Consider the following 19,771-nt stretch of genomic DNA (forward strand, 5'->3'; position numbering starts at 1 on the left):
CCTCCCCCCGGCAGAAAGTGGGAGCCATGGTCCCTGACCCCCGGCCAACACAAAAGAGGCAGCCCCAGCACAATGCCTGCTGTCAGCAACTGAATTATTTTTATACAGGAATTTTTATCTCTATGGTACAAACAAGTATGTGTCTGTGCTGACTTGTTAAGCAATCCACTTGTATGTAGAATAAGATTTTTTTTTCCCTGCTACCAGTCACACAGCTCTAAGATCAGAAGAAATACATACTCTTTGAAGCTCCTCAAATGTTTTAGTTAAAAGGACAGCAGTTGTTTTCAAAGATCCAAGAGTATCTTTATCAGAATTTAATTTTTCCTTATTGATTTTTTCTAACGTAACACAAATTTAACACAGGACAGTTTATAGTTTATTACAAAATAATACAGCCTCTATCTCTTTTTCCAAATGCATCCCACTGTGTTTTAGCTCCTCAAAGAGAACAAGGCTCCCCAACTACTGTTTCCCTCTGCACAACAACTATTTCCTAAACGTGAAAATCAGCATCAATAAGAGAGAAACACAGGGAAAAGCCCCCGGCCACCCTCGCACAGTAAACGCTCCGTGCACTGGAGATGCCCCGGCTGAAGAACGACAGTTTTGCTGATCTATTCTCTCACTCCACAAAGAATAAACTCAGTAGCTAAAATGCAACGAAACCCAGATGATTCATTCAATGTCCAAAAAAAAAAAAAAAAATACCCAGCTGTGATGCTGAAGCAAAGCAATTCCGGGTGACAAATTAATTGCTGTGAATTTTGGGGAAAGGGGGAGGGAAAACAACACATTTTTATTTTTGCATTTTTTTACTTCCCTACCTGCTAAGTCAACTAAACAAGCAATGAATGCAAAATTAAAACTCCTTACTTCCTAAAGGAATGAGGAAACTGTGTAGTCATTTTAAAAAGGTACTAGTTGTAGTAATAGCAGTAATAATAACAATAATAATATTATCCACAACAACAATAATAACACCACTAAAGGCAGGGCTCTTCTTTGAGCCTTTGTTGTTCAGCAGTAATTCCATTGTTTATTTAGGCAGAGGTTTTTCTATCTGCAGTTAAGATCAAATTGTAGGTGTAACTGTTCAGCGTTCAGGCAAAGCAGCAGGAGGATGGAAGCAGAAAGCCCTTGGTTTTGACTGACCAAAGCTCCCCACAGGTCTCCCTCCACCAGAGCATCCGCTCCGGTGTGGATCCCGTACCCTCCGGAGCTGCTTCAGACCTCAGCGGTACCCTGACAACGCCTACCTGGAAGGGGAGAGTGGAACCACTGCTTCTCCCGACAGCTGTTTCACAGGGATATCGAGCCTCCCTGCCTTGTCAGCAATGCAGTTATTTGGGGTTTGCCTCTTGCCCCACTCTTGGGTGTTTCGGCTGTTTAGTGCGAAACACAAAAATCTCAGCTCCATACCCATCGAACGGGGGGGAAGCAGCGGGGTTTGGGGATTTTTTTTTCTAACAGCAACCTGTTCAGGTAAAAAGTTCCAGCAGAATTGCAGCAGGCGAGCGGGGAGAGGTCTCCGGGGAGAGCGGAGAGAAGAAACACTTTGGTGCACTGTCTGCAAACCCAGAATTCAGCAGCTTTTTTTGGCAGCCAATTTGTTTCAAGTGTTTTGTTTCAGGAAACGTATGTATTTTTTTCTTTGTGCATTTTGTGGATTTACTACAACCGCTCCTGACAGCTGTTGATTCAGTTAAATGAGCACATTATTAAAAATCCTCGAACACAGCCACGCTGAAAAACAGACACCTTTGGATGGAGCTGAAGATTCGAACACACAAGATGATGCAAATGAAACCTCTGAGATAGGCATGTACAGCCTGGGCTGTGCCCGCAGCTGGGGGGGCAAAGGAGGCTCCAGCCCCTGTTTGTGGTGACTCTTGTTTTCTTTGTTTCAACCAGACCCAGACGCTAAAAAAAGAATGAAAAGCAAAGCAAACGATCCCAAGTATAAAAAATAAATGTTTGCTAATACTTGAAAAAATTACATCCCCAGTGGGCTGGCGTTGATGGGCCTCAAATAATTCTGCACCGCACTTTGTTTTCTCTCCTTACTTACTAACCAGTTTTGCAGAGGAAGGACACCTATGTGAAACCAGGAGGGAAAGAAGTGGATGTTTTCATTTTGGTTTAGATCAAAGGCAAACAAGAATGCAAACTGTGGCATATTGAATATTTTTTCCACTGCTGTCATTCACACCAGGCCATCGAAGTTTTATACAATTCCCCAGCCCGGCTGCATATTAAGCTGGCTGTGTACAGCTTTATTATAGCGTGGTGCTGAGGAAACATTAATATTCCTGTGTTGCATCTGACAGGACATTTACATGCGCCCATCTGAGCTCACACCTGAGAGCTGCTCCAAGGTACAGTAGCTGTGCTCCGATTGTAAAGGCAAATGAAGAACACAAATTCCCTGCTGGGATCGGGGCTGACCTCACCACACCCCACACCGCAACCCTTTCCCTTGCCAACCCCAGGCAATGCCACCTCCGAATGAAGAATGAGCCACCAAGCTACCAGCCCTCGTGGAAGAAGAGCAAAAAAAAACCTCACTGAAATATTTTAAAGATGCACAGCGAGTGCAGCTGGCCAATAAAGGTTGGAAAACAAACTGGCTGAACCCCGGGCGGGATGCGTTGCATACTAAACCTGATTAGAAAGATGGGGAGGATGTTTATGGGCTTTAAAATGGGTTTGGCATTAACACAGGAGGGTTTGAATACTGTGAGCACTTGGTCTGCCCATCCATGGGGGTTTGCAGTCGCTGGTCCAGCTCCTGCAAGAGTTTGGTCCAGGTCTGGAGGAGCAAAGTGCACCCAAGATGGGGGCCCTAAAGAGCAAACTGTGTTTCATGGGAATTCACTATCAGATCACCCCAACAGCTTGGGGGATTTGTGGGTCCATTAATGCGCCTGTTATTTTTAAAAGTGTGTCACAAATCACAGCAATCCATGTACTGATAGCAATCATTGTGGGCCCAAACCTGCTATGCCCGACATTACCAGGAGTCTTTGCACAAAGTGAGAAAAAATATGTTCATTAGCCCGGGGAGGGGGGGAACCACAAACAAGCAACCAATGGTTAATTTTAGGGCCATGCTACTATATAAAAATACATATATATGTCTTAATGTATTAAAATATATGGGCTCGGGGTATTTTATGAACTCGTCCAATATCCCAGTAGTTGACACATAAAATCGAGCGCTCCTGGACGGAAGCTGCGTTCAGCCTCCTGCCAGAGGGAAAAGACAACCTCCTTGGACTCACGACACCCGTGGCAGCATCACGACCCCAACAAAATCACAACAAGCAGAAAGGTAACAAGAGATCCTCAGCGATTAGCTAAAAAAAAAAAAAAAAAAAACAAAAACAAAAAACCACAAAACAAAAACACACAAGTGGCAACGTGCCAGGCCATGTCCAAGCTTGATGCTAAACGCCTTTTATTGCACAAAGCTGGTCCTACTGGATATAAAAACAGACCGGAGCTTGAAGGGAATTGTGTCCAAAAAGATTCCCGTAATGAGGATGCGTGCAGGCAAACAACTGGAGGCCGAGCTCCCGTTGCCCGACGGTGCCTCGCAAGCCTCTTTAGTCGCCCTTATTATTTGAATGAAATAAGAAAGAGCTTGTGGGCCGAGGGCTGCATATACAAAACGGGGCGATGCAAACAGGCCTCCTCCTCTTTAAAAGAGGCATTACCAAATTATGGGAATGTTTAGGGAAGGCTTCGTTTCTCCCGCCGGGCTAATTAGAAGGTGTTTAATTTGCTCCCTGCCTCAGTTTCCATCGCCCAGTGTTGGCTGTTGGGACTCACCGCGCAGGGCCTCGCGTTTACTACGCGCGCGATTTTCAACGCTCTCGGCACGTGATGCCAACGTGCACCTTCCAAGATCCATGTGAAGCTCAACATATGCCGGGCTGCCTCTTAAACCACGAGCTTTCTGGATGCGGCCATGCTTCCGCTCGTGGAGAGCTCCACAGTTCACTGTCCCACACATGCAAAATGTATTTCTCATCCTCTAAACCAGAACATCTGATTTACAAGAAACAGAAATAATAAAAAACAAAACAAAACCAAAAACACCAAAACCAAACCAGAAATATTCAGGGCACCACAACACTCTGATGCTCCCCTGCAAGGCTCTCGCCAAGGCAGAGGGAAACTTTCTACCCTGCTTCTGTGCTGCGAGTGAACTCATATTTGTGTTTCCAATAAAGAGCCATTTTTACATTAACTGTCTGGAACAGCAGGGAATAGGAAAACTAACACAATCTTTACCTCGTACAAAGGATGATATTGGTGTCACGTGTTTGCTTCTTCAAAAAACGCTGTTTATAAAAGGGAATGGGGAAAGCAGGGAAACTATTGACTCTTCTCTGCATCCCCACGCGAGCAGCATTAGAGCAACTTTTTGATCCCCTACGTTTTTTACATTTTTCCCCCCCGAGAAGTAAATTTCACAGCCACACAGGCCACCGCCTTTAATTAAGCTTTCAAAAGTCTTCTGACAATGCCAACAATTGCAAGACACTTCTAGAGCTCAATCATGCAATCATCATGACACTTCTATTTACAATTTGTCTTAGAAAGAGTTTCTCTGACATTGTACTTTGACAAAACAGCCAAGCTGCCGGTTCACAACCTTTCTCTGTCTTATTTACAAATACAGCTTGTACGCAGCGCTCCAAATCTCGGGAGCGGGAGCCTTTGGGCAGCACCCTCACTATTTTTCCTGCTTGCCATATTTTACCCAGCCTGTGCCCTCTGTTTCTTTGTATGGGGAAAGCAGAGAGAATCTGACTCCAAAATATGCCCATATTCCCCATTCTTTCTCCCTCTCTGTCTTTAAGCTTTCATCTCATTGTCCAAATGCAATGATAACTATTCAACGCAGACAGCAATATTTTTTTTGTCTCCAGAACAAAACAAAATAAGGAATCACCATTTAAAACCTACAGAATTATAATGGCAACTACTAATAACAGCCCAAGAAAATTTCTGCTCAAAGACATTATCTCCTGAGAACTGTAATAATCAAATACACTCGGTCTGAAATTTAGTACCAAATAATATCCACCTTCCCCCGGTTGCTGCAGACAGAGGGTTTTCTTACATGATTTTCCCCACGTGTTTTATTTGAATGCCACGAGCAGCTTGAGAATATAGGATTCGAGCAGAAAAAAATGACCTCCCCTCCTCCTCCTCCCCTCTTTGTACAGTAAATACAGCATCCACGGATACACACTCGGCATTATACAGGGGAATACGCAGCAGCACTCCAAAGTGTTCCTCCAACTGCATCCAAGTAACATTTAAGCTCCTTCTTCACCCAAACCCCAACCTTTCATTAATTCCCTCGGATTTATACATTCAACAAACAAACCGCTAAAAACCTGACACGGGCGGACGATAAATATTTCTCCAGCCTTTTCAATAAGTGAACAGCAATTTTACATTCACTGATCTCCAGATACTTCAGTTAATATTTCCCCCTATTGTAAAACACGAGAGCGGATAACTAAAGCCCCGCCGTCGCCCTCACTGCAAATCACGGGCTGCCGGTATCTGGTGGTGAGGCTTTGACATACATATTGATGAAAGCTGCCTCGTTGGACCCACACAACATATCCTATTAATTTTCAGTTAAATTTATGGCATTTCAGCTCCAGCGCTGGATCAGCATCACTCAACATTTTTACAGCAAGGCAGAGCTACGGGCAGGCAGACACCCACATGGAAGAGCCAGGTACCTACACATGCCTGCACCCATACGGATCTCACGGCTCCTGCACAGGTTGCACACACACATAACAAGCTCCTGTACTCATCCCTGCCTCTGGAAAACGGCGAGGATAAAGAGCAGCCTAGCGACGCTTAAAACAGACATCATCTCTCCCTGCATTTGGATGATTCGCTGCCTTCCTTCCTCGCCGGTAGATCCTTAACCATTACTTATCTTAAGATGATATTTTACTGTAACACCCCAAGTTACCTACTACAAAACTGTCGGCAGAGCACATACCACACCCAGAGCTCACCCACCTCTGTATCCAGGGCTAACCTGGAACTCGTCTTTCAGCCTCACAACTAATCGGGAACATTTTTACAGTGCTACAAAATACATACCTTCTGATTTCTTACCAGAAAGAATCACTTCCCCCAACTTCTGTGTGTTTTTCTACAGGCAGCCTGTGTCTTTTTTGTACTTTTTAATTACACACTCATATCTTTAGCTTTTTGCATTCTTGCACAGAAATCAGATATAAAATAGGAGAATTGGAAGAGCCTGAGGTTCAGTGCAGGGGCCTTCCAGAAGCCTGAACTCCACAGCTCAGGCTCAAAGACCCTCATTGGTAATTTTACTGCCAGACCCCACAAACTACTGGCTACAAGCAACGGGTCACTCCAGCTATCATCACACTTCTTCACGACACAAGGGATCTGAACTCATCCAGGTGAAAGGGGAGATGAAAACACAAAGGGTAGGGATAGTGCAAGACCCCATAACTCCTGATGCACCTTCTCCCCTTCCCATAGCCAGGCTGCATTTCCAACCAACAGGAACAACCAAGTGTCCCTTGGTTCTGGCCCAGCCAAGAAGGTGCAGAGGACCTGCACTCTTGGACCTCCTGTCCACCAGCACAGCTGGGCACCACCACACAAAAAACCTGGGGCAGGAGAGCCCTGACAACTGCAATTTGGTCTCTGCCCATCACCACGGACCCTCCTGCGCAGCACCGAGGCTGCTCCCAGCTGGGCCCGCCCGCAGAGCAAAGGTGATCCCAACAAGTAAGAGCGAGCAGGATCAGGCCCCTGCCAATGCCAATGCTCCTCACCCACTGCCTCTGCTCACCAAACCATTCACAGTCAGTTAAAACCACGGCCCTTTCGGAATTAACAGCCCCCTGACAGCACATGAGCCCCAATCCTTCTCGCTTCGCGTCACCCGCGCCACGCAAAACGAGACTTGGCTCGCTGAGTCTCCCGCGCCAACCAAACGCCAGCGCAAAACCCCCAGTGGAGGAAGTCCCCCTCACGCAGAACTCCCCGGTGTGTCCATCCCTCCAGCCCAAGGACCTATTTGGGACCACAGGGAGGACAGTATGTTTTAATTCTTGCTTGACAGACGCTGTGTTTTGTCTTTTCAGCAGAGCGGCGCCGTACGTAAATACAGCGTTACATCACACCGCCGCTCCTCCATATTTGGTGATTCAGGATGGCTCCAGAGCTCGGAAGACTACAAATCCCTTCCGCCAGGCTCTTGCTTCATTAATCATGCCCTACGCTTCTGCTCGTTTCCCGTCAGATCACAGGCAGCACATGGAAATGGGTACTGCCCTCTACCACTCTGGGAAAAAAACCCACCTTCAACATCCATGTCTGGGAAGCGCAATATGGGGAACTGTTGGGGTTTTTAAGTCTCACTCAAAATGTAGCTTAGCAGTAGCTGAGCCTCTGTTTCCTCTTAAACGTACAGATATTCACGTTGCAAAGAAATACCCATTACTCTGCAGAAACAGTACGGACTCGCCCACACGCCGCACGCGTGTACACGCACACGGCTTTGCACACAGACACGTGCGCAGACAGACACACACACCCCCAACGCTTATCTGCTGCCACCACAAAACCTCTAAAACTCCAGCTCTCCAGCACGATTTGACGGCTGGCTTGGATAAGCCAGGGAGGCTGCGGGAGCATCCCACTGAACCTCCCTGCGCCTACTGCCCTATTATGGTTTAACTCTGTGGCCAAAGCAAGCCCAAGACAAGCTCCAGCACATCATGTGATGATGTACTGCGCCTCCGACAACCCCGAGCGGTCCTGTGGGCTCCCAGAAGAGAGGTACCGGCAGTGCCACATCCCAAACACCGCTGGAGGGGAGTTTGAAACTGGTTCAGGCATTTGTTGGTGTTGATACACTGCGGTCTCGCCTTTTTCAACCAGCAGTATTGGCGCGGTTTGAAGTGATTTGCAACGCTCGCTGCAAATGGGTAGTACTTTTGTTTACTAGCAGGGTTTTAAAAGCAGAGCGTGCCTTGTTACACTCCCAGGGCTCTGGGATTTTCTTTCACATGGTACACTCTATTTTTTTGACCTCATTTGTGAAAATATCTGCACAGCAAATGACCCTCCTTTTAAAAAAAAAAAAAAAGAAGCACCATGAAATGGTATTATTCACCCTATTTTTTTAAAAATCACATTTCATATTGTTTGTTGCACAAAACAGAACTCTGCCTTGGACATTTGTACGGCTGACATGTGGTTGTGTAAACCGCAAACAAAATCAAGATACATCTGTCAAAACCACATCAGAGACAAGAGAGAGCACAGCGAAGCATTTATCATTTGGCTGAGGAGGCAGGCTGCAGAGAGCAGCCTTTCCTGTCAAACCAACCTTTTGAAATTTCCAACATGCCCTTAAACTTTCCGAATAAGCATGTCTGTGCGCTTCAGCAACTGCCCTCTCTACTCTGGCCTGGCCAGTCGAAAATGGCATCTTAAAGTCAAGGTCGGTGGTGTCACTTTGCCATGGGGCTGTGTTTAATTACAGTCCATACGCTGACAGCCAATATGGAACCAAGGCTGGCTGATGCTCGGTTAACTCTTTCACCCCTGACTTTGCCAAAGACTTGAAAGCTCCTCGCTCTGTCGCGCGGAGGGCTCTGAAACCTCCTCCCGCAGCGCTACGGCAGGAGAGACACCGGGAGACGGTGGCTACAATACAGGCAAATCACGAGAGCGGCCTCAAACAATACCGCTGGAAACACCGGCTGGCACGGCACGTGCCTGTTGCTCCTGCCGCTGCGCAGGCACTAGGAAATACCACTCACCACCAACCCAAGGCAGGGAGGGTACTGAACACACCACGGGCCCGTCACGGCGAGCAGAACACAGACAGACACAGCAGTTCACAACTGCCAACACGCTACGTTTGCAACTGAAACGGAAATAAAACTCGCAAACACTTCTCCTTGCTTTAATTTACCTGCTATATGTTCCTGTTTAGGGCAAATTCCTCTAGATGACGTTGATAAACAATCGTCATCCTCTGGCGTAACCTGGATGCCAACCTCCACAGGATTGGATGCTTTTTTCAGCTCACTTGGTGAGGGTGAAGGTGGCTTATCCACAGCCTTCTCTAGGCAGAGACTGCCATTGCATTGTTTCCGTTTGTGCTCAATAAAAATAAGAATGTCCCCCAACGGAAAGTTCATCTGACACTGGCCACAAGTGAGGAGGTCGTGGTCCCCTTCCGGAGCTCCCAATGTGCCATGTTCAGGTTCGTCATCAGTGAGAATGGCTTCAAGAGGTTCGGCTGCAGTTTGAGAAACAAAAGGAGAATCATTAGAGCTCTAGGGAAAGGCACCGGGCACGCAAGGGGGGGGGGAGGAACGCGCCGAGCCCCCTCTTCATGAATATTACACCCTGCTCTCCACGTCCGCCTGCTCACCCCCCCAGCTAAAGCCATGCAACACGGCTGTCAGCACGGCAGCGAGGGGATGGATTCATCAGTTACGGGGAAGGGGTTTGGCAGAAGCAGCTGTAGCATGCAGAACTCGGGAGAGCGAGCAGCGCAACTGTCCCCGTGTTCCTACACGAGGGCAAATTTCTGACTCGCCGAACCATTCGGTGCTAAAATTGAACGAACAGGCTGGAATAACTGCGAAACTCTCGTGCTACTACGAATACGGTGTTTTATTGCTGGATGCATTATTTATGTATATGAATCCAAGGCTAAAAGCACTGCACACACACACACACACACACACACACTCTCTCTCACACCACATGGGTGTGTATCTTCCACGAGCCAGACACACTTTCTGAAATTCAGAAGCCTGAAATACAGCGCAGACAAAAGGTGTTTGAATATATACAGATATCGCATATTCCCTGTCCAGGCCGTGCAGGAAGAGTGTGTATGTGTGGAAAAGAAAAGAGAGGGAGAGCCAGCCCGCATGGCCACACACACCCGGGCACCGACACCCAGGGCACACACAGCTCTCAGAACACACGTGCACACACGTACGTATGGATTTGTGTCACTGTCCCTGTCGGCCTGTTTGCGGCTTCCAATTGAAAAAAAAATAAATCTAAAGGCAGTAGTTATTCGTGGGGGAGGGAGGGGATGAGGCAAATAAATTAATAAATAGGTAGATAAATACATGGCAGAAACCAAAATGATAAAAAGCAAGTGCAGCAGAAATGCCTGCAGGGCTGGGGGGGAGGCACCTCTCACTTTTCAGCTACTCCTCAGGATTCAAATAAATAGCAAATTCACCACCGAGTCCAACCCAGAGACATTAAATGGATGGGATATTTTCTAGTACTTAAGGAAACAAGGCAATCAGTCATTTTGTGCTTTTTAATCCTGAAATAAGGGAATGCCTAAATTATCTTGAGCGTGTTAGCACTGGTGGCCCTCAGCATCTAAAAATCAGCCTGGCCAAGCAACTGCCACATTTCCTCGCAACAGTGAGAAGTGCCTTCTTTAAACTCAAAATACCTTGCCTAATGTTGTCAAAGTTGACAAATTTTCTGAATGAGCTCCAAAAAGCTTCATTATGAGGCTATTTCTGCTCACAGAATCGTCAGTGGATGCTCTAACGAGGCAGATTCGGCTCTCTTTTCTGTTGGCTATTTTTTTTTTTTTAGGTTAAATTTGCAGAGAAATACCTTGGCAATCTCTGTGCAGTCTCCACCACTATTGCCTTTCACGAGGTAAAAAAAAATAAATACCAGCAGCGTGTTGGTGTTCCTCTGTCTGCGCAATACAACACGCACGCTAACAGCAGTGAGCAGGGGGAGAGGGTACTACAAATACAGCCCACCTCAAAACACTGCCAGGTAATGCAAGAGAGACAGAATACAACTCCTAAACAGTTAATCAGCCTGACCTTCTTTAGCTGGCTGCCAATTTCACATTTAATGAACTTAAAGCCACAGAGAATCAAAAAATAGATTTTAATTTGACTGCACAATATTGGAACTGATTTTGATAAAGTGCAAAAATCCAGTGAACTCAGGTTAAATTTATTTCAACCCTACCTAGGCTGAATATTGAGGAGGAAGATCTGGAGTAGCTCCCAGTTGTGCTGCGTAAAATAATATTGAAAGAGCACACTACCTCGCCGTACCTCAGCTCCAACTAGGACACAGGGATCCAGTCCATCATTTCTTGCCTCTAGTACTACTTCTAATTTAACGTAAGGTCAACCACAGGAATATGAAGGTTACATTCGCATTAATAAAAACAATGTCTTAATCGCTGGGGTTTTCTCCTAAACTTACAGACCGACAAGAGCAAGAGGCAACAACGTGCGTGCGTCTCACGCTCCTCGGGAAGCCGGGAGAGGAGCAGGGTGTTTCTGCGGGATTGCCGGGGCATGGCTGTTTTTCCTCCCCAGCCGTTCCTTGCGTTCGGACCGAGAGGGAGTAAATTATTGCAGGACTAATTCCACCAGTAGCTCACTGCACGCCGCAGACAAAGGTATTTTGCGAATCTAAGTTCGAGCTCAGCGACCCTCCGCAGCAGAAGACACAAAACCACCCGTATTCCCCTCAGAACTGGCTTAGCGAGGAGCTCTGCATAATCATTACTCAATTATAATGTTTTCCCGCGGCCTGATTCCTTTCTGACGCTGTCACTATTATTTAGCAGGGGAAGGTAACCCGCTGCTTCAACACCAGACAGTTAAAAGTAGCGCTGAGCAAAAATAGACTTTGCTGAAAGTCTGTACGGACTGGGCTGATTTACAATCAAAACCAGGAAATGAAGTGGTAATTCAGAGGTTGCTGATTACACCTCCACATTTCACCTAATTAATTTTATAGGAGGCAAAGTTCTTGAAAATAACAAGATGATCAAATGTACAGATATAAAATCTGTAACCTCAACATTTTCTATGCTCTTAACGTAAATTATTGCTAATTAACAAGAATTATATACTAATGTATGAAATACGGCTGGCACCGTGTTCGCTGCAAAACATTTGGCTCCTGGTGGAGGCAGAGCCGACAAAAAATATGCCTTTTATCATGACTGCTACTTTTAAAACAAAATATAAAATACCGGGATTACAAAGAAAACACCGGAATACAATTCACCTGGTCTTGCCTCCGATATGCAGGATCCATCTTTTAATTCTGGGGCAATCAAAATTCCCTGCCTGGGTCCCTAATCATCCGTCTCTATTTTTCATGCAAATTGCCCTTCCACCAGCATGTCTCTTCAGCTTTCCCCCTTCGCCCTCCTACTCCCCCCTTCTTCCCCCTGTTCCCAGTCACCAAAACAACCGCACCGGCAAAAGCGGGATGGCTTTTGGAGTGTCGGGAGAAAGGAGGTACTGGGGGTGATGGGGCGGGGAGGGGGGAATGCCACGGTACGGTGCGGGGAAATGCCCGCGGGGCAGCGGGGATGCGCTGTCGGGGCATTTTCCCGCACCGTACCGTGGGAAGGATGGACAGGGGTTGTTTAATCCCAAGTTTGTGTCCTGGGATCGTGCGGTGCAAGGAAAAGACTTGGGGGTACAATGGGAACCGCCAACACGTTACGGGGGAGGGAGGGGAAACCCGGGGAGGGGGAAGGCGAGCATCCCCCGCTGCCTCCCGGAGCAAGCAAACTCCGCGCAAAATTAAGAACAAAGAAGGAGAAGGAGGGGGGGCGTGGGGGGGTGGAGGGGAGGGAGCTGGGCGCCCTCCCCCTCCCGCCGGCCGGCAGGCAGCGGCGGAGCCGGCCAGGTTCAAGTTCGCGGGGCTGCCCGGTTGTTTGATCTCGCTGTGCCTCCTAGCGACCGAATCGGGCACGGAGCCCGCCCGCCGCCTCCGCCGCCCCGGCCCCGGCCCCGCCGCCGCATCCCCCCGGCTCGCCGCTCCCCCGGCCCGGCCTCCCCTTCCCCCCCTCTCTGTCTGCCGGCCCACCCACCCCACCCCCTTCCCCATCCCGGGGGCGGCTCTCGCCGCAGGGACCCCCCCCCCGGGCCCGTCCCGGCCGCCGCTACCGCCCCGCACGTGCGGGAACTCCGCGCTGGCCCGCGGGTGCCTCGGCGAGGAGCAGCCGCGGGGATCCCGCCCGTCGCCGCTGCCCCGGGGGGCGAGTGGGAGCCCCCCCACCCCCTCCTCCGGTCCGCGGTCCCGCCGCGATCCCCCCGTTCCCCGCACTCCCAGGGCCGACCGGGGAAAGCACCCCCCGAACCCCATTTCGAGTGGGGGGGCGCACCCCCGTAACCCAGTGATGCTGCACCCCGAGCCCAGCCGGGCAGTCAAAATAAAAAAGCGCCCCGAAAAGTAGGGGAAAAGAGGGGAAAAACGACCGGGGGCGGGGGGAGGAGGCGAGGGGCCGAGCCACCGAGACCCCCCCCGGGTTTCAGGGCAAACTTGGGGCAGGCAGAGCCGCCGGTCGGCCCTGCCCGCCTGCAAAGAGCCAGCGCTGCTTCGCTCCATGTGCGAACCTGGCTGGAATGTTTGGGCGGCCGTGGGGGAGACAAATCGCGGCGGAAAGTTTGGGGGGTTTTGCGAAAGGCTGAGGGAGCCAGGGATGGTTGGCAGGAAGAAACGGCCCTGGGTTTTCTGCCATCCCTGGGAGGGAACAAAACCCGCCGGGAGCAATGGGGGAAAGGAAAGGAAGAAATAAAGGAAAATAAAAGAAGAGGGGGAAAAGGAGCGAGGAGAAGCATGCAGCATTTCCCCTTCCCCCCGGCTCACCCCGAGGAAAAGGGGATTTTTTTTCTCTCTCCCTTTCTTCCCACCCCCCTCGCCCCAAACCTTTCCAGCTCGAGTTGCCTTTTGTTGTGCAAAGAGCGCTCCCGCTTATCTTGCATCTAGCCCTGGTGTGTGTGGTGGCGGCTGGAGGGAGGGACGGAGGGAGCCGGAGAGTTTTTGTTGCGAACGGGGTGGCGGGGCTCGGGGTTTGTTTTTTCTCTCCCGGGGAGAGCGGATTTGGTTTGGGGTTGAAATGCGGCGGCGAGAAAGGGCCGTTCGCGGGTGTGAGGGTGCGAGTGTGTGTGTGCGTGTGTGTGTGCGCGCGTGTGTGTGTGCTCAGCCCGGGCTCGCTCTCGCCTGTGTTTGTTGGCAGGAGGCTCCCCGCACACGCGGTGCTTGTAAACATTCAGACACGAGATTTTTCCCAATCAAAATCCACTTCCACTTTTTTTTTTTTTTTTGAAAATCTTCCAAAAAATAGTAAACGAGCGGGAGAACGCGAGGCGAGGGCGAGGAGGGAATCCCAGCCGGCGCGGCGCGGCTCGGCTCGGCTCTCCCTCGCCGCCCGGTGCCGCCCCCCGCCCCAGCCCCAGCCGGAGCGGCGGCGGGGCGGGCGCGGGGCGAGGTCGGGGCGGCGGGAGCCCCGCACGGCGCCGGCCCGGGGCGGCGGGGAGCGGGGGGCGGCGGGACGGCCACCCCGCACCCCGCGGCGGAAACAAAAGGGAGGCGGCCCGGCTCGGCTCGGCTCGGCCCCCCCCGGGAGGGCGCCGCGGGGCGAGGGGGCGAGCCCGCCGGCAGCCCGGGGGGCTCCGGCCGCCGGACTCGCTCCGCGCTCCGCTCCCCTCGCAGCTCCCCGCCCGCACGGCCACCGGGGGTGTCCGGCGCGCAGCCCGCCGCTCCCGCAGGAATTTCTTCCCACTTTCGGCCGGTTCTGCCCCCGGCAGCCCCGCACCTCGCCCGCGCCTCTCCCGGTGCCGGGGCGAGAGCTGCCGCTCTTGCCGCCAAAGAGCGCCGAGAGCGGGAGGCGAGCGCGGAGCGGGGCAGCGGAGTGCGCGCCGGCGGGCGAGGGGCACGGGCAGAAAGAGAAGAAAAGTCATCAAGGTGATTAAATTAGAGAGGGAGAAATTACCCGGAATGCTGCGAATCCCGAGCCGGCGCTGAGTTAATTTTTTTTTTTTTCCCCGACTCGCTCACTCGCTCTCACTTTTAAATTTTTTTTTCCCCTGCTCTCGCTCAAATTAAAAATTAAATCCGTGAAGGGGAAATTAAATAAATTGCTCTCCGGGTTACTTACGTGAAAATTCCCGTTTGCTTAAGTGCTGGGGTTTGCCTTGCTTGCGGCGCGACATGGTGGGTTGGTGGCTTCGGTGGCTTGTGAGTCGCTCGGTTCACATCGGGAGAGACGGGTTAGAGAGGAAGGAGACTCCAGAGAAAATATCTTCATCAATGTCTTTTGACATCCAAAATAAATTAGAAATAATACAAAGATGGCGCAGGGAAGATGAATTGTGGGATAGCAGTCATGGCTTTTTTTTTTTTTTTGTGCAAGGAAAAAAAAGAGAGAGAGGGAGAGGGAGAGAGAGAGAGGGAGAGAGAGAAGGAGAGAGAGAGATGAAAAAAATGGCAAAAGCCCCCCTGAGCTGCAAGTTCAAGTGCGGACGTGACGTCCCTGCGAACTTGAACGTCAGGAGCCTGGATGGACAGAGACATACAAAACATGGGCAGGGCAAGCCGGGGAGAGGGGAGGAGGGAAGGCGAAGGCAACACCAATGGACACTCATCAGGGGCTGGACATGAAAAAGAGAGCAGGACAAGCCAATGGACAGTGATCGCAGGGGGGAGAGGGGAGGGGGCGCGGCGGGGGGGGGGTGCACCGGCCGCCCGGCGCACGCTGCCGAATGGAGCCGGGGGGCCGGGGGCGGAGGGGGCGGCGGCCGGAGCCGCGAGTGGCCGCGGAGGAGCGGGTGCAGGAGGGGAGCCGGGAGAGGGGCGAGGGGGAGAAATTAAACAAGCACACGGGGAGAGAGAAGGGAGGAAAAGGAGCGGGAGAAAGCGAGCAGGCAGGCAGGCAGCGGCAGCTCTCGCACGCACACCCCCGCCGGAAAAGCAAACACATCGGTGAAGCCAGAGCCGGGCAGAGAGGGCTGCGGGGCACGCTGGCCGCGGGCTGTGCCGAGGAGCTGGGGGAGCTGGGGGAAGCCAGGTAGGACCGGAGACCACCCAAAAAGCAGGGGGGGGCATCCGGCTCCCGGCTTCCCCGCTCGGCCCCCCCCCGCATCCCCCTCGAAGCCGCGGAGTCCCCTCCTCCCGGGAGCTGCGGCCCGTCCCCGGGGGACGGCGGCGGCGGCTCCGCGGGGAGCTGGGGATGGCGGGGGCTCGGCCCGGGCCGCGGGAAACTTCGGCGGGGAGCGGCGGGCCTTGCCCCGGGGCGGGCGGGGGAGCAGCGAGCGGAGTTTGGCGGGCGAGAAAGCGGCAGGCACGGCAGGAGAAGCCGCAGGAGCGGGGCGGGGGGGAGCGGAGGGCGGCGGGACCTCGCGGCTTTCCCCGCGGGCTGATCTCGCCCGCCAGCCCGGAGCCCCCCTCCCTGCCCCGGCGGCGCTCCGAGCCCTGCCCGCAGCCACAGGCTCCGAGCGAAAGCGAAACGCGGGTCTGCCGGCGGCGGGGCGGCGCGGGCAGCGGGCTGGCACCGGGGGAGGGCGGGAGAGGGGGGGAGCCGAGGCGGCGGGAGGCACCGAGAAGTGGTTGGAGTTGGGAGGATGCGGCGGCGGCGGCGGCGGCAACTTCGCCGAAAGGACCCGGAGCGAGGCGAGCGCTGCCGGCACCGCGAGGGATCAGGTTGCGGTAGAATTACGCTGCGGAGGCGATCGGGCGTGCGGAGCAAAGTGAGGCGGCGAAGGGAGTGCGAGGGGATAACCGTGCCCGGGACGGCGGCGGAGAGCCGGAGCGGAGCGCCGGGCGGGAGCCCCCGGGGAGCGAGGAGCTGCCCGCCGCCGTAAGAGACACTTCGCCGGGCAGAGCCGCGGCCGCCCCGGGGAGCGAGGGGCGGGCGGGGGCCGGGGCTCGGCGGGGACCTGTTGGCGAGGCGAGCCCGAGGCGCACCGGCGGAGCTGTCAGGGGCCGGGCCGCTCCGCCGTGCCATGGTTTCAGCTTCCCGCCAGCCGGCCCCCCGAACACCCCCCGGCTCCGCCCGCCGCCGCTCAGCCCCCCGCTCCCCTCCTTTATAGAGCGGCGCGGGGATGCGCCCCGCGGTGCCGGGGCGCGGTGCGGGAGCAGATGCGGGACGTGGCGGGGGGACCCAGCCGCAGGTGACAACAGCGGCGGCCCCGGGGCTCACGCCGCTCGCAGGGCTGGCTGAGCACATGTCCCTGCGCGAAACCCACAGAAACGGGCGTGCGTGCCTGTAGCGGAGATGTAGATATACGTGGGGGTTGATTTATATCTAATGGCACGTATAAAGCTTTTGAAGGCGGCTGCAATGTAAAAAGTAATGACTTTATTACCCCTGAAAGGTTCTGCGGTTCGCAGTTAACACTCCTCTGAATTACAATTCATTACGCTCTCTAAAGCCAACCTGCATCAGAACACCTACCTGTGCTTATTCCCAGTCACAGGCATCGTTTCATTGATTTTCTTTTAAAAAATCATAGCAAATTAAGCACTTGGTGACAACTAAATCTGTTTCATTATCGTGCCGTGTTTGAGATTCCAGAGGTGACTTCCCAGACCGCATCTCAAAACCTACAGTCAGAAGCTAATTTTACAGATGCTTTCATGAATGGCAGCGAGGATGTTCCTACCATCAGCATGCCCTTAATTCCAGCACCGTAAAAATGCCTCGAATTAAATGGAAACTCGCTGCCTTAAAAATAATATTTCATCCTGGCTGGATAATTATTAATATTAGCATTTGATCGCAATAGTGCTGGGCTCCCCCTCGTTCCTGTCTCCCCCCCCTCCCAGCGCTTCGCATTGTCATGTGATTGGAGGGAGATAACAAACCTCAAGAAAGAAAAGGAGTAAGAAGACATTTTTAACACGGCATGACCGCAGATTAATAATGCAGGTGGGTTTTTATTTCATTGTATTTTTAGGGGAAGGGAACGAGGCTGTTTAACGAGCAGTCGTGGACACAAAGTGACTGTATTTACAGTCCTTGATGTGGCTTTCGGTGGGCAATAAATTATGACAATATTAAAATTATTTTCTGGCAGCCCAGTTAACTGTGCTGGGGACTGTAAAGTCCTTACTGATTCCATTTATGCCTTGTAATTGAGGTCCACGGGCTCTCTCTAAACCTTTTGGTGTATATTGTGTGTAAACTTTTAGCTAATAGACTTTTTTTTTGAATGGAGGGACTTTTCTCGGTACTTCCTGCCGTATACATTCTGTCTCTGATCTCTATATTTAATGGCCAAGTCCTGGTTTATGCTTTATAATGTGTTGACAAGTTTTCTAACAGACTTTCTGAAATAATGCACATATATTCACGTTGGTTAGAAACTCCACAGTATTTTTAGAGTCGAGTAGATCTATATCCTAATGCACTGAGAGGGAGTGTAAATCATAGAGGATTTCATAGCCCTTTCAGTAGTTTTCTGTATGAAGTATGAGCAGCGTGGCCTCCAGACGTAACCTTTTAGAAAAAAAGACAGTGCTTTTATTTTATGGTGTAAAGTGCTTTTAGCTTCAGGGCTCTGAACGTGAATGTGGTCAACAAACAGCTCTTGCGAGGGAGTTTGCTACAGCTCAGCCCCAGCGCCGGGCGCTGCCTTTGCCATGGGGAGGGTTCAGGGATGCCTCCGACCACAGGACCGGGCTGACCCCCCCTTCCCCCAGAGACACGGGACCCCCGCCAGTGCCCTGAGCTCGGACAAGGGGGGCTCGGGTGCCCCCCAGCGCTACCGGAGAGGCTGGTGATGGCAGGGCCAGCCCCGCGGGGACCGTCTCCCATGCATCCGGGGACAGGGGGGTTAGCTGACTCGAGCTGGCCCCGGCAGCAAAGGCAGGGCCAGCTGGGGGTGGGAGCACCCCAGGAGAGCTGTGGAGCAAGGGCGGCGCACCCCACCACTGCCCCACTACACCCCAGAACCCGCATCCCCTGCATCGTCCCCTCTGCGACACCCCGAGCATCTCTAGCCGTGTCTGCACCTCTATCACACTGGGGTTGCTTGTGGGGTTACACTGAGGAACCCAGCACACGTGGCAGGTAAACACGGTGAGAAATGCCCAAATGCTGACTGCTAACACCCAGAAACGCTGGCAGATTGGAAAAGCAGGTGAAAACAAACCCAGGCCAGCACAGAAGATGAGCCGGTGACCACGTTCTGAGGATTGACGCAAGCTTGTGTCACCTCCTGCACCTCCCCAACCATTCTTTGCCCAAGCCACAGAGGATGCCCTGCAGTCCTACTGCAGCAGTTGGAGCTGCTGTCACCCCTGGCCATGTTATCAGCTGCTCTTTGGCTATGGACTCCCAGCCCCAGAGCAAAGTCAGCTGGAGGAAACATGGCCCCACACCTCCGCAGCGTGAGGGCAAACTCTGAGGTACACACTGAAATCAGGGCTGTGGTGGTTTTCAGGCTGCCTACAAGGGGAAACCGACCCCAGGGAAAGATCTGCCTCATGAGCTGAGTGCCTGTCCTGCCTCAATCTGTCCCATGTAACCAGAGCCCCAAGACACCAGCTCATGCCCTGGAGCAGCTGAGAGCAGAGGTGGGCACCCATCCCTGTCCCAGGGCAGTGGCAGTGACCTGCAGCAGCAGGACAGAGTGCCCAGGTGAGAACACTGATGTTCTGAAAACTAGCCCAAGATTTAAATCTGCCAAAATCTATCTGTCCCTTTCCTCATGCCTCAGCTCTCTGCCTGAGAAACAGTGTGATCCTCCTTCCGCTCAGGCACGTGAGATATTTAAAAGGTTGCCGCAGAAAGGGACATAAAACTGCCTAAAATTGAGAAGTGTGGCCTTCCTCCACCTCACAGGCAGGCACCCGGTCCTCTCTCACAGGACTGGGACCTGAAGGCGCAGAGGAGCATGACACAGTCCAT

The 19,771-nt window shown here is 52.2% G+C and overlaps 1 protein-coding gene across 10 annotated transcripts in view; it reads right to left on the reverse strand.

Moving 5' to 3' along the window:
- Positions 1 to 15,605, reverse strand: part of BCL11A (BCL11 transcription factor A) — a 76,419-nt gene extending 60,814 nt beyond the window's left edge. For 4 of the 10 annotated variants that reach the window (XM_051792861.1, XM_051792859.1, XM_051792858.1 and 1 more), the window contains exons 1-2: positions 15,020 to 15,605; positions 9,011 to 9,340 (exon numbers count right to left, since the gene is read on the reverse strand). In XM_051792861.1, coding sequence (XP_051648821.1) covers positions 9,011 to 9,340; positions 15,020 to 15,074 — 385 coding nt within the window. In that variant the 5' untranslated portion in view covers positions 15,075 to 15,605. Of the gene's footprint in view, positions 1 to 9,010; positions 9,341 to 11,316; positions 11,534 to 13,788; positions 14,333 to 15,019 lie in introns of those variants that run through there. The other 6 variants (XM_051792855.1, XM_051792853.1, XM_051792852.1 and 3 more) reach the window with 4 other exon arrangements.
- Between the last annotated feature and the right edge of the window lie 4,166 nt (positions 15,606 to 19,771).

The sequence above is a fragment of the Manacus candei genome, unplaced genomic scaffold, assembly GCF_025592945.1.
Source record: "Manacus candei isolate 608988 ecotype Guabito, Panama unplaced genomic scaffold, ASM2559294v1 h1tg000035l, whole genome shotgun sequence".
In the NCBI taxonomy this organism is placed as follows: domain Eukaryota; kingdom Metazoa; phylum Chordata; class Aves; order Passeriformes; family Pipridae; genus Manacus; species Manacus candei.